Source organism: Cetorhinus maximus, chromosome 8 (assembly GCF_964194155.1).
Source record: "Cetorhinus maximus chromosome 8, sCetMax3.hap1.1, whole genome shotgun sequence".
In the NCBI taxonomy this organism is placed as follows: domain Eukaryota; kingdom Metazoa; phylum Chordata; class Chondrichthyes; order Lamniformes; family Cetorhinidae; genus Cetorhinus; species Cetorhinus maximus.
Window position 1 is genome coordinate 17,215,366 of NC_135886.1, and position 13,143 is coordinate 17,228,508.

Consider the following 13,143-nt stretch of genomic DNA (forward strand, 5'->3'; position numbering starts at 1 on the left):
GTGGGGAGAGAAGTTCACCCAATGTCCTTAATGGATGACAGCCTGGCCAAGCTCTCCAAAAGCAGAGTGTTTTTAACGCTCAATGCTAACAGCAGCTTCTGGCAGCTTCCAATCGTTGAGAAATCCAAATTGCTGACCACGTTTATCACCCCTTTGGCAGATTCTGTTTCAACCGTTTGCCATTCAGCATTACCCCAGCATTCGAGATATTTCAATGCTTGATGTCGTCCATTTTACAAGGATCGGAGGGTGTTATCTGCCATATGGATGATGTTTTGGTCCATGGCACAGCTGTGGAGGAACGCGACAGGGTGCTCACGCTGTCCTAGTGCACTTACAGGAAACAGGGCTGGCACCGGCGCCCGGGCCCAGCCTGCAGCACGGTGCCCGGGCCCAGCCTACAGCGCGGCGCATGGGCCCAGCCTGCAGCACGGCGCATGGGCCCAGCCTGCAGCGCGGCGCATGGGCCCAGCCTGCAGCGCGGCGCATGGGCCCAGCCTGCAGCGCGGCGCATGGGCCCAGCCTGCAGCGCGGCGCATGGGCCCAGCCTGCAGCGCGGCGCCCGGGCCCAGCCTGCAGTGTGGCGCCTGGGCCCAGCCTGCAGTGTGGCGCCCGGGCCCAGCCTGCAGTCTGGTGACCAGGCATATCAAGGGCCATTGAAGAAATGATCTCAAACTGCCAGCTGTGTGCCGGACCAGAGAGAGACCCTCATCCCCACACAGCTCCCTACCAGGCCATGAGTATGGAAGAATTGTCAATCCTCCATGCTGTCTGAATTTATAAAGTCAGAGACTTGAATGGGGAGAAGTGAGTAGCACTTAAAGAAAGATTATACTGTAAATGTGTTGGGTAAAGACTTGGCGGGGGAGGTGTACAATAAGGGTGTTCAGTGTAGCAAGGGTTCATGTGGGACTGAAGAACAGTACCTCCCACGGTAGAGAGACACATGACAGGAGAATGTAGACAGAGTTACATGGAGCAAATCAAGGAGAAGTCAGCATGGATTTAGCTCCTAGTTTGGGCTATACTTTGTACATATGTAAATAGTTATGTGTTACCACTAAACTCTACAGTTCAACATCATGAGCCTCTGAGCTTCTTTGTGAGACCTACTCACAAACCCTTACAACAAGAAAGTCATTTGCACCATCGTGCTATACAATTAGCCCCACTCCCCTGCTCTTTCCCCACAGTCCTGCAGATTTTCCCTTTTCAAGTATTTATCCAATTCCCTTTTGAAAGTTACTATTAATTCTGCTTCTACTGCCCATTCAGGCAGCATATTCCAGATCAGAACAAGGTGTCATGTTAAAAAAACTCTCATCTCTCCCCTGGGTTCAGTTACCAATTATCTTAAGTATATGGCCTCTAGTCATGGACTCTCCTGTCAGTTGAAACAGTTCCTCCCTATCTCCACAATCAAAACCCTTCATCATTTTTAACATCTCCTTTAAATCTCCTCTTAACCTTCTCTGCTCTGATAGAACAATCCCAGCTTCTCCAGCCTCTCTACATAATTGAAGTCCCTCATCCCTGGAATCATTTTGGTAAATCTCTTCTGCACCCTTTCCAAGGTCTTCACATCCTTCCTAAAGTGTGGTACCCAGAATTGGACACAATAATCCAGCTGAGGCCTAACAATGATGTATAAATGTTTAACATAACTTCCATGCTTTTGTGCATAACGCCTCCACTGATCCCACTTGCTTTTTTTAACAGCTTCTCAACCACTAAGCTCAGCAATGGTACTTACAACACAACTTGCAAATCCAATGCCCCCTAGCCTGGGGCAGACATAGTTCCAAACACCAATGCTCCCACGCCTTATTCTCTGGCCCACTGCAAGTTCCAGGAAAAACAAAGGTATTCCAATGATGAGAAGCAGGATGAGGTAGGGAACGAGGTAAGCACCTGCAAATAAGACAGAGATTTAACACGAATTAAAATACATTTTAAAATCCATTAAAGTACATTACACACCGTGCTTGTAACATTCAGGTGAAATGTTCTCAGGTTGATGAGAGTCTGCGAATTCTCTGTTCCTTGCAACTGATTCTGTGTTTGAAGGGCAAGTGTGATCAAAGTTAAGCTCTTTGCTTCCTCCAGAATTTCATCCAGCTTCCACATTACAGGGGCTAAACACCAAAATGTTTCTCGCAGTCTACTCTCTCTTTCCTCAAAAGTATCAATTCAAAGTTCCTTACTCAAGTGTCCATTCCATTAGCCTAATATTGGCAGGCTGACTACCACAGGCTTCACATCAATCCCAATCAGATGCACCATTTTCACATCCCTAATCTTCTATTTTACAGTTTTACGGCTTCGCCTCAGCTTTCACTTCGGTCTGTAATCTACAGGCTTGTATCATCCTGTTCCCCTGAACCCTGACCCTTCTCTAGATCCCAAAACCCTGCCTCCTAACCCCAACCCCAACTCCTCCCCTGCTCTACTGATCCCAGGTCAAAACCCTCATCCCTTACCCCGATCCAACTCCCAGGCCGGGCAACACCCAGATCCCACTGCCCGACCCCTGAACCCAACTCCTGCCCTGATCCTGCTGCAGACTCCCCATTCCTGAGACCACTGCCCATTCCCTAACCTGCCTTAACCTCTCTTGCCTTCCACAATCCTTACGCATGTCTCTAGATTTTTATTTGTTGCACTAGATAGGGTGGGGAATCAGCAGGCACAGACCATAATATTACACTGCTCGTGGTTTCAGCTGTCTGTCTCCAGGGCTCCTCAAAAAGCCTTGCTTTAAAGCAGAAAATCTGAATCTCCAGGTAGGATGGTTCAGCTTTATTATACATAAAGATAATGGAATTCATTCAAGGATTAGCAACTTGCATTGATTAAGCATCTTTAACATAGTTACATTTCCCAAAACAATTCGCAGGAACATTATCAAACAGAATTTGACACTGAGCCACATAAGGAGATATTAGGACAGGTGACCAACGCTTGGTTAAAGAGCTGTTGTAAAGGTTGTTTGGTGTTTCATGAAGAGGTTTGAAGGCTTGAAGGTTGAACATAAATTGTTTATTGGTAACCCACAACTATATACATCTCAAAGGTACAGACCCACATGGGAGCTGTCTCCATGCTGGCTCCTTCCAGACTCCTCTACAGTCTATCATCATGTGACTCTCTACATCATACCGTGAGTGGTACCGTTCTCTAGTCCCACATTAACCCTTGTAGAATAAGGGTGTTTAGCAGAACACCTCTCACCAAGCCCTTATCCAAAAACATTTACAAAACAATCCTTACTTTATATGATAAAAACCTTTCTTTCGCCCCTCAAGTCTGTCTGAATTTATAAAGTCAATCTTGAGGCTTGACAATTCTTCCAGATCTTGTTCTGTCATGTTTGGAGGAATGGTAATCTCAGTTGATTAGAGTTGACTTTGTCAGTTTGGCATTGAAATTGTAGTACTGTGTTTCTGGTATTTGGTTGCCTCATTTGATTCACTTTTTGTGCTCCTTCAAGTTGCATTTCTCTTTATCGACAGCCTGTCTGCTTCATTCGGACACTGTGGGTTTGTCCCATTCCTTCCAAGGGGATATTCACTCTATTCATTCCTAGAGTGGACTTGGATTTTCTTCTTCCGTGGGGTCTGCCATGTTCTTTCTGGATATTGATATTTCAAAAATGGAACTTTCACTTCCACTTGTTTCACAATTTCAGCCATTTCATTTTTCAACAATTCAATGGTTCTCATTACGTTTAAGGCATCCAGTGCTTTTTCTTCTAGTTCCTTGCGCATCAGCATCGGATTTACATTTCCCAATCTTGTTTCTGTCTTTTCTTTCTCTGTCTGCAGAACTTTGTCCTTGTCCTTCATTTTGGTTTCACTGCTAGCCAGGTATGTCTATGGTGAACTCTCAATTTGTTTCAGTTCTGTAACTGTGCTATTTATGGCTTCATTATCCACTCACAGCTTGGAAAGTTCCATGACTTTTCCTTTAAATGCCTCCTCTTTACCATTCAGCTGGTCCTTTAGCTCTTCAGTTTCTTTGTACCTGTTGGCTTGTTCCTGGAATGTAGAACATTGCTGAGTCTTCTCTGCCAAGTGGTTCTTCAGTACGGTCAGTGACAGAAAATTTACTTTCCTTCTCTTTATAATTTTCCTGAGGAACAAACTTTGACTTGAGGGATCCTTGTAACATGGGAAGATCCTTCAACAGGTTTTCCTTTCCTTTGTGGAGTGCAATTGCTTCATCTTGAGCTTTCCTGTATTCAACAAGACTCCAAGGAGAGTGCGAGAGGAGCACCCTGGGACAGGCAGTCAGCAGCACCTAAAGGATCTAGTCTATCTCGAGGGTCTAGCTCTAGTCTAAACTCAAGTAGGAGTAAGGGTAAAATAAAAGCAAGGGTCCATATTGTATGCAGTTAAGATACGTCTGGGGAGCTCAGTTCTGTGATTTGCGCATCCTGCGCTATGTGGGAAATCCTACCTACTCCTGGCGATCTGTATGACCATGTGTGCAGGAGATGCCTCTGAATAGAGCAACTCGAGCTCTGGGTTTTGGAGCTTGAGCAGCAGCTGGGGGCACTATGGTGCATTCACGAGGCTGGGAGGTTCGTGGATAGTACATTTCAGGATGTGCTCACCCCCGCAGCTTAAGAAAGTGCAAGCAGAGAGGGAAAGGGTGACTGCCAGGCAGAAGAAGGGGACCAGGCAGGTAGTGAGGGAAGCCCCCGAGTGCATCTCGCTCGCAAACCATTTTTCGGCCTTGGAAAACGGTGAGAGTGATGGTTCCTCTGTGGAGGCCAACCAGAACCAAGACCACGGCACTATGGGTGGTCCAGCTGCTTGGGGCGGGAGGAAGGAGTATGGAAGGGCAATAGTGGTAGGGGAGTTGTTTGTGAGGGGAGTAGACAGGCGCTTCTGTGGCCGTAGATGCCTCTCCAGGATGATATGTTGCCTCCTGGGTGCCAGGGTCAAGAATGTCACGGAACGGCTGCCGAGCATTCTGAAGGGGGAGGGTGAACAGCCAGAGGTTGTGGTCCATGTTGGGACCAATGACATAGAAAGAAAGAGAAATAAGGTTCTGCAAGCAGATTTTAGGGAGTTAGGTAGGAAATTGAAAAGCAGGACTTCAAAGGTAGTAATCTCCGGATTACTCCCGGTGCTACGCAGTAGAAAGTATAGGAACAGAAGGATAGAGCAGATGAATGTGTGGCTGGAAAAATGGTGCAGGAGGGAGCGCTTTAGATTCCTGGGGCATTGGGACCATTTCTGGGGGAGGTGGGACCTGTACAAGTTGGATGGGTTACATCAAAATCCTCGCGGGGAGGTTTGCTAATGCTGTTAGGGCGGATTTAAACTAAATTGGCAGGGGGATGGGATCCTGAAAAGTAGTTCAGAGGGGAGAGAAGCTGAGATGGAATTAGAAGTTAAAATGCTAGTGAGTCTGGAAGGCAGAGGAAACAGGCTAGATAAGAAAGAAGTGAGTTTAGCGAGTTTAAATGGAATATATTTTAATGCAAGGAGTCTGAGGAATAAGACAAAGGAGCTGAGGGCACAGATAGACACGTGGGAGTATGATCTCATAGCAATGATCGAGACTTGGCTAAAAGGACAGGATTTGCCGCTCAACATTCCTGGTTATAGGGTATTCAGACGAGATAGAGAGGGGGATAGAATAGGAAGGGGGGAGGGGCGGATTTGCAATATTGATCAAGGAATCAATTATAGCAGTGAGGAGGGATGATATCTTGGAAGGATCATCAAACAAGGCCATATGGGTAGGAGTGAAAAAACACAAGGGGCAAACACACTATTGGGTGTGTACTATAGATCCCCAAATAGTCAGGGAGAGATTGAAGATCAAATATGTAATCAAATTTCAGAGAAGTGTTAGAATAATAGGACAGTAATAGGGGATTTTAACTACCCAAGTATTAATTGGGACAGTCTTAGTGTGCATGGTAGGGAGGGAGCAAAATTCTTAAGTTGCATCCAGGAGAAATTTTTTAGCCAGTACACAGAAAGCCCAACAAGGGAGGGGGCAGTTCTGGACCTAATATTTGGAAATGAGCCTGGGCAGGTAGAGGGAGTATCAGTAGGGGAGCATTTTGGAGATAGTGACCATAACTCTGTTAAATTTAGGATAGTTATGGAAAAGGATAAAGTTAGGCCGGGAATAAAAGTTCTAAACTGGGGAAAAGCTAATTTTACTAAGATGAGATGCAATTTGGCCCAAGTGGACTGGGGGCAGCTACATGCAGATAAAACTGTGTCAGAGCAGTGGGAGGCATTCAAGAAGGAAATAGTGAGAAGCAGGGCAAATATGTTCTCGTAAAGACAAAGGAGGGGACCAAGTCCAGAGAACCCTGGATGTCAAGGGGAAAAAAGGTTAGGATCAAGATAAAAAGAGAAGCTTATGGCAGATACCGAGGGCTCAATAGGGCAGAGTCCTTAGGAGAGTATAAGGAGCGTAGGGGGGGAAAATGAAAAAGGAATTTAGGAAAGCTAAGAGAGTGCATGAGAAAGCAGGACAGTTAAAATAAAAGGAAACCCGAAGGGGTGTTTTAAAATATGTAAAGTGCAAGAGAATAACTAGGGAAAGAGTAGGGCCAATTAGGGACCATAGAGGTAATCTGTGCGTGGACCCAGGAGACGTGGGTACAGTCCTCAATGAACATTTTGCATTGGTCTTCACAATGGAAAAGGACAACGCAGATATAGACATCAGGGTAGAGGACTGTGTAGTATTAGAGGAAATTAAGAGAGAGAGCGAGAGTGAGAGTGAGAGCGAGAGCGGGAGTGGTGGCACTGGCAGGTTTAGTGGTCTTAAAAATGGATAAGTCCGCAGGCCCCAATGAGATGTATCCTAGGCTGTTGAGGGAGGCAAGGGAAGAAATAGCAGGGGCCCTGGCATTAATTTTCAAATCCTCTCTGGCCACACGTTGTCCCATTATTAAAGCAGGGAGGAAGGGATAGACCAGGAAATTACAAGGCAGTCAGTCTAATTCGGTGGTGGGGAAGTTACTAGAAAAAATTCTGAGGGACAGAATATATCTGCACTTGGAGAGATAAGGATTAATCAGGGATAGTCAGCACGGATTTGTTAAGGGAAGGTCATGCTTGACAAATTTGATCGAATTTTTTTTGAGGAGGTAACCAGGAGTGTTGATGAGGGTAATACATTTGATGTGGTCTACATGGACTTTAGCAAGGCTTTTGGTAAGGTCCCTCATGGCAGACTAGTCAAGTGCCCATGGAATCCAAGGCAAAGTGGCGCATTGGATCCAAAACAAAAACAAAAATAGCTGGAAAAACTCAGCAGGTCTGACAGCATCTGCTGAGAGGAATACAGTTAACGTTTCGAGTCCATATGACTCTTGGTTCTGATGAAGAGTCATACAGACTCGAAACATTAACTATGTTCCTCTCCGCAGATGCTATCAGACCTGCTGAGTTTTTCCAGGTTTTTTTGTTTTTGTTTCAGATTTCCAGCATCTGCAGTATTTTGCTTTTACATTGGATCCAAAATTGGTCAAGAAGCAGGAAGCAGAGGGTGATGGTAGTGGGATGTTTCTGTGGCTGGAAGTCCGTTTCCAATGGGATCCTGCAGGGCTTTGTGCTGGGGCCCTTGCTGTTCGTGATGTACTTAAATGATCTGGGCTTCAATGTAGGGGGTATGATCAAGAAGTTTGCAGATGACAAGAAAATTGCTAAGATGATAAATAGTGAGGAGGATAGTCGCAAATTGCAGGAGGATATCAATGGACTGGTCAGGTGGGCAGAGCAGTGGCAAATGGAATTCAACCCGGAAAAGTGTGTGGTAATACGCTTGGGGAGGGCTAACAAGGCAAGGGGTTACACTATGAATGGTAGGATCCTGGAAAATACTGAAGATCAGAGGGATTTTGGTGTGCACATCCATAGATCCCTGAAGGTAGCAGGGCAGGTAGATAAGGTGGTTAAGGCGGAATATGGGATACTTGCCTTTATTGGCCGAGGCATAGAGTACAAGAGCAGGGAGGTTATGCTGGAACTGTATAAAACACTGGTTAGGCCACAACTGGAGTACTACTGGAGTTCTGGTCACCACATTATAGGAAGGATGTGATTGCACTGGAGAGGATGCAAAGGAGATTTACCAGGATGCTGCCTAGGCTGGAGGGTCTGAGCTATGAGGAAAGATTGGATAGGCTGGGGTTGTTTTCCTTGGATCAGCGAAGGTTGAGAGGGACCTTGTAGAGGTGTATAAGATTGGGGGACATAGATAGGGTGGATAGGAAGTCACTTTTTCCATTAGTAGAGGGGTCAATAACCAAGGGACATAGATTTAAGGTAAGAGACAGAAGGCTAAGAGGGGAGTTGAGGAGAAATTTCTTCATCCAGAGGGTGGTGGGAGTCTTGAACTCACTGCCTGAAAGGGTGGATGAGTCAGAAACTCTTGTAACATTTAAGAAGCATTTAGATATTTACTTGCATTGCCATAGCCTCCAGGGCTATGGGACAAGTGCTGGAAAATGGGATTAGTGTAGCCAGATCTTTGTTGACAGGTGCAGACATGATGGGCCAAATGGCCTCCTTCTGTGCTGTAGACGTCTATGAGTATATGAGTTTATGAGTCTACTCCGAGTTTCTTCTGTTGTTCTTCCATTCTGCTGTTCAAGAGAGTCTTAATTTCTTCATGCTGCTGTAGGGTTAAGTACTCCTTTTGCATTTGATCATAAAGAACAATCAGCTGTTCATTTTCTTGTTGACCTCTTGCTAACTCATGCTGTGCTTTATTATGTTTTGTCACTATGGTTAGCTCCAATGCTGCATTTGCTGAAGTAGTATTCAACATCTTTTTTTAACCCCTGATGTTTTTCCATGGCTACATATTGATTCTTCAAAGGGTCTTTCAGGGCACTGATTCCTTTGACTACCTTTTCTTCCTGCTGTTGTGTTTAGCTGTACTTGTCATTAAGTTCCTTCAACTCAGCTTTGATATGAACATTTTCCTGTGGAACAGCTTCATTTTCTTGGGTAGAACTTTCTGCTCATCGGGTGGGCGCGAGCTCGACCAGAACAAGCGTAAAATGATGTGCGATGACATCGGGCGAGTGTCCTGATGTCATCGCGCACTCACGTGATATTTCAGTCAGTGGGCGTGCGTAGGAGTTTGAGCCACGCCCACCATAAATTAAAAGGCTAGTTAAGGCCCTTAAGAACCCAATTGATGCCAATTTAACGTTGCCCGTGTGATTTTTCGCTCGGCGCAAGGGCAGACGGGCGGCCGACAATTTGCAAAACCTCATCCATGAGCGGGATAAAAAAGGTCAGCAGCATTGCCAGTGTGAGTAGTGAGGGGTGTTGGAGATAGTTTGCTGCTGGTTGCATATTGGTACTTGCCAGCTTCATCTCTGTTCGGGGCTTCATTCTTAGCATTTCCAGGCTTCATCTCATTGGTGACTCCAAGGCCCCCTAAGGATTTGGAACTTGTGGACCCTTCCACGTATCAGACAGCCTTCTTTTACCCTGGTAATGGGGATTGTGGTCTGCGCTGGAGGCACCTCCTCTGAGGAGGAAGAGAGGGGCAGAAGGGAGAGGAGGCCAGGTGTCCCAATGCAGCTTCCAGGGGAGGGACCTGTGGGAGGAGAGGTGTAGGCACAAGGGGCGCAGGGCCAGCAGGTAGTCCAAGGCAGAAGGTGCTGCAGAAGCTACCACTATCCTGCTGCCAGGGTTTACAGGCAGTGATGCAGCTACCTCAATATGTCCGAGGTGTAATGTCGAAGGAGACTCCACCTCTCAAGGGAGACAGTGACCTCCATTTGTCAGATGATCGGCCCTGAGATCAACTCCGACTGTGCGGGTGGACACCCCATCCCAGTGGCTCTGAAGGTCACAGTGGCCGTCAACTTCTGTGCCTCTGGCTCTTTCCAGCGCTCAGTGGGGGACCTTTGTGGAGTCTCCCAATCAGCTGTACACAGTTGCGTAAAGCTGGTGACAGATGCTCTGTTCAGGTGGGTACTGACCTTCATTCACTACTGCATGGATGAGGCCAGCCAGGCAGAGCGAGCCAAAGGCTTCGCAGCGATTGCTGGGTTCCCCCGCGTCCAGGCTGCCATCGACTGCATACGTGACCACCAAGGTGCCAACGGGTCAGCCAGGTGCCTTCATTAACAGGAAGGGATTCCACTTGATGAATGTGCAGATAGTGTGTAGCCACAAAATGCAGATTCTACAAGTCTGTGCAAGGTACCCAGGCAGTTCCCATGACGCATACATCCTGAGACACTCCCAGGTGCTGAGGTTGTTCAGTGCTCCAGCCCGGCTGGATGGATGACTGCTGGGTGACAAGGACTATTCGTTGAAAAGGTGGCTCATGACGCCTCTCTGCCACCCAAGAACAGAGGCAGAGCAGTGTTACAATAGGAGTCATGCCTCCACAAGGGTAGTGGTAGAGAGAACCATAGGTCTTCTCAAGATGCGTTTCCGTACCTGGACCATTCAGGGGGCGCAGTACAATATTCCCCAGAGCGGGTGTCACTGATAGTGATTGAATGCTGCGCTCTCCACAATCTGGCACTGGCAATGGGGGGACCCACTGGAGGAAGAGGATCTTGACACAGCTGCACAGGCCACAGAGGATGAGTCCAGTAGTGAGTCAGAAGAGGAGCAGGGTGAGGAGAACACTGAGGGTGTGGAGCCAGACCTCAGTAGCCTCCAGGGAGGCAGAGGCACAGTCCTTCAGCTAGGCTGCCAAATAAGAACCACCACCTCATGCCAGGGCTACCTCCATCCTGGATCGCAAAAATAACCCTTTCCTTGGCCTCCAAGGTACACTCAGTGCCTGTGCAACAAAATTTCGAGCCACCCACGTCCAGCATTATATATTGGCCTACCCTGCACCTACAAAACAAATGAAGCCTCCTCAGGCCAATAACACAAAAGCAAATGTAATATAATGTTAGCACACTCAGATTATGAACAGAACATGTCAGGTGTTGCTGGTCACACCAGGCTGTGGAGCCTGTGCTGACCCTGCCTGGGAGAGAGCAGCCAGTGCCATGGCTGGCACCTCCCCATTTGCCGCAGCCTCCTCAGATGCCACGGTCACTGACAGAGGAGCAGAGGGGCTGCTGCCGTCATCCAGGGCACCCTGAAAGGAGCCCAGAGAGATGACAAGCAGCTCATGCGCCAACATGAAGTTACTTTGGACCTCCCTGTTCACCATTGATGGACGGGCATCTAGTTGCCCCATCCATCTCACACACGGACACTGACCACCTTAGGTCATTGCCTGTGTGAGGGCTTGCAGTCCAAGTGCAAGCCCAGGAACCTCTCATTCTGCCCTGGGAGCAGCCTCTCCATCAGAGTCGCCACTCTCTCCATGGAGGAGGCAGTGTGCTCGGCCATGAGGGTCAACACAGTGGTCATGCTCCGCAGGTATTCCTCCACAACAGAGAACATGGCACTTATTCCCTCATGTTTCCCCGCCAGATCCTCCCGTACACCCAGGTGGACATCCAGCATCTGCCGCCTAATGGACGATTCCAGAAACCCATCATCAGCCTTCGACTGAGCATCGTCCTGGTCCTGAGCAGTCCACCGACTGCCGGTGCCCTGGGCACTCTCTACTTCCGCCTGCTCCTCAAGCGAGTGTGAAGGGCCCTCATAAATGTGCACCAAGATATTAGCCTCTGATCTAATGCCCACCGCGGTGCTGGTATTTGCACTGGTGCCTGGTTAAGAGAATGGGTGTGACGCAAGTGCTTCTGGAGCCTGGTGGTCCTCCAGTGTCAGGGGTAACTCCTGGAGGCCCTAAGATTGGTTGTTTGGTGGCAGGTCTAAGGGAGAAGAAGGACATGTCATTAGTTGAAGTCATCACACTGTCACTGTGCATGTCAGGCACCCTGGTGAGACAATAGAGATCTGCATCATGGTACCATCGTCTTTCAATGATCAATGGGGAATCCAGTTTTGAGACTCCCATCAATGAAGACACTACAGAAGATTGTTTGCACCATCCGAAACTCACCTCAGTGCACTGCACTCTTACCTCCACCTGACATCCCAGCCTCTCCGCGGTCGGTTGACCGAGGTGCATGGTGCTTCTCCAGCTCCAAAGCCTCCTGCTCTTACCGAGAGAGGATGAGGTGGCAAGGAGGTCCTCTGCCAGTCCACGACCTCGCAATGTTGTTATGGGATGTCTTCAGATAGGAGAGAGGAGCATGGATTAGTCCACTCTCTACCTGCAGCGCCCTTGCAGCCTGGCCAACCCCACCTGAGGAGCACCTGGCAGGGCATATTAGACTCGTGGCCCTCGAGTCACAAGGCACTCAGTCCAAGCACCAGGGCTCACCCTCTTGGCCAGCTCCAGCGTGATTGACAGTTGGCACTCATACTAAGTGAGCTCCGGTGGGGAGGATGAATGGCTGGCCCTTAACACACAGTACTCATCCTTCTTGAGCGCAGGTCACTAAACCTCTTCTGGCACTGCACCCAGGTGTACCACACCACATTATGGCTACTCACCCAGGCTTCTACCTCCTCCCATGCCCTCTTTGTGAGTTGTGGTGGCCTGCTCCTCCCATCTCTGGGGACAAGGGTGTCCCTTCTGGCAGCCACTTCCAGGAGGGCGGGTGAGGTACTCATCCAACAAACAGGGGGCCAAGTGACCAGCCAACTTCGCCTCCCGCCTGGCATTAACATCTGCATTTGCAGCTATGTCCTTGCAGCAACTCCGCCGTGGGCAGCCTCCCTAGGGCTGCCTGCGCCGCTTTTGAGCCAGCTGCCGGGTCACCTTTGGACCCAACGGCCAACAGGCCCCCACCCACACCTTCTTGAACATTCTGCAACCAGCGTTGGCGCTCAGTGGGCCTTAATTGGTCCGCGTGAAATCGCAGTCACAATCCGATCGCGGGCAGAGGTCTGTTTTGCAGCCATTACCGTTCGCCCTCGCCAAGCCCGAAGGCAAAATTCTGCCCCTAGGATTCTTCTGGGTTCTCAGATAGCTTCCATTCGTTCGAAGCCATCTGTTCATTCCACACTGCCACCTGCTGTTGCAGTTTGGGTACTGCATTAGCATTTTCAAAAAGCTCTATTTTCAAGGCATTCAGCTGCTTCTCAGCCTCTTCTTTCTTCTGCACTAAACTCTTCAGCTCGTGCACTTCATTGCACTGACATGGTCTGC

The 13,143-nt window shown here is 48.4% G+C and overlaps 1 protein-coding gene across 1 annotated transcript in view; it reads right to left on the bottom strand.

Moving 5' to 3' along the window:
• Nucleotides 1–13,143, bottom strand: part of slc6a17 (solute carrier family 6 member 17) — a 76,126-nt gene that overhangs the window by 36,703 nt on the left and 26,280 nt on the right. The window contains exon 2 of the mRNA XM_078546513.1: nt 1,754–1,911. Coding sequence (XP_078402639.1) covers nt 1,754–1,911 — 158 coding nt within the window. The remainder of the gene's footprint in view (nt 1–1,753; nt 1,912–13,143) is intronic.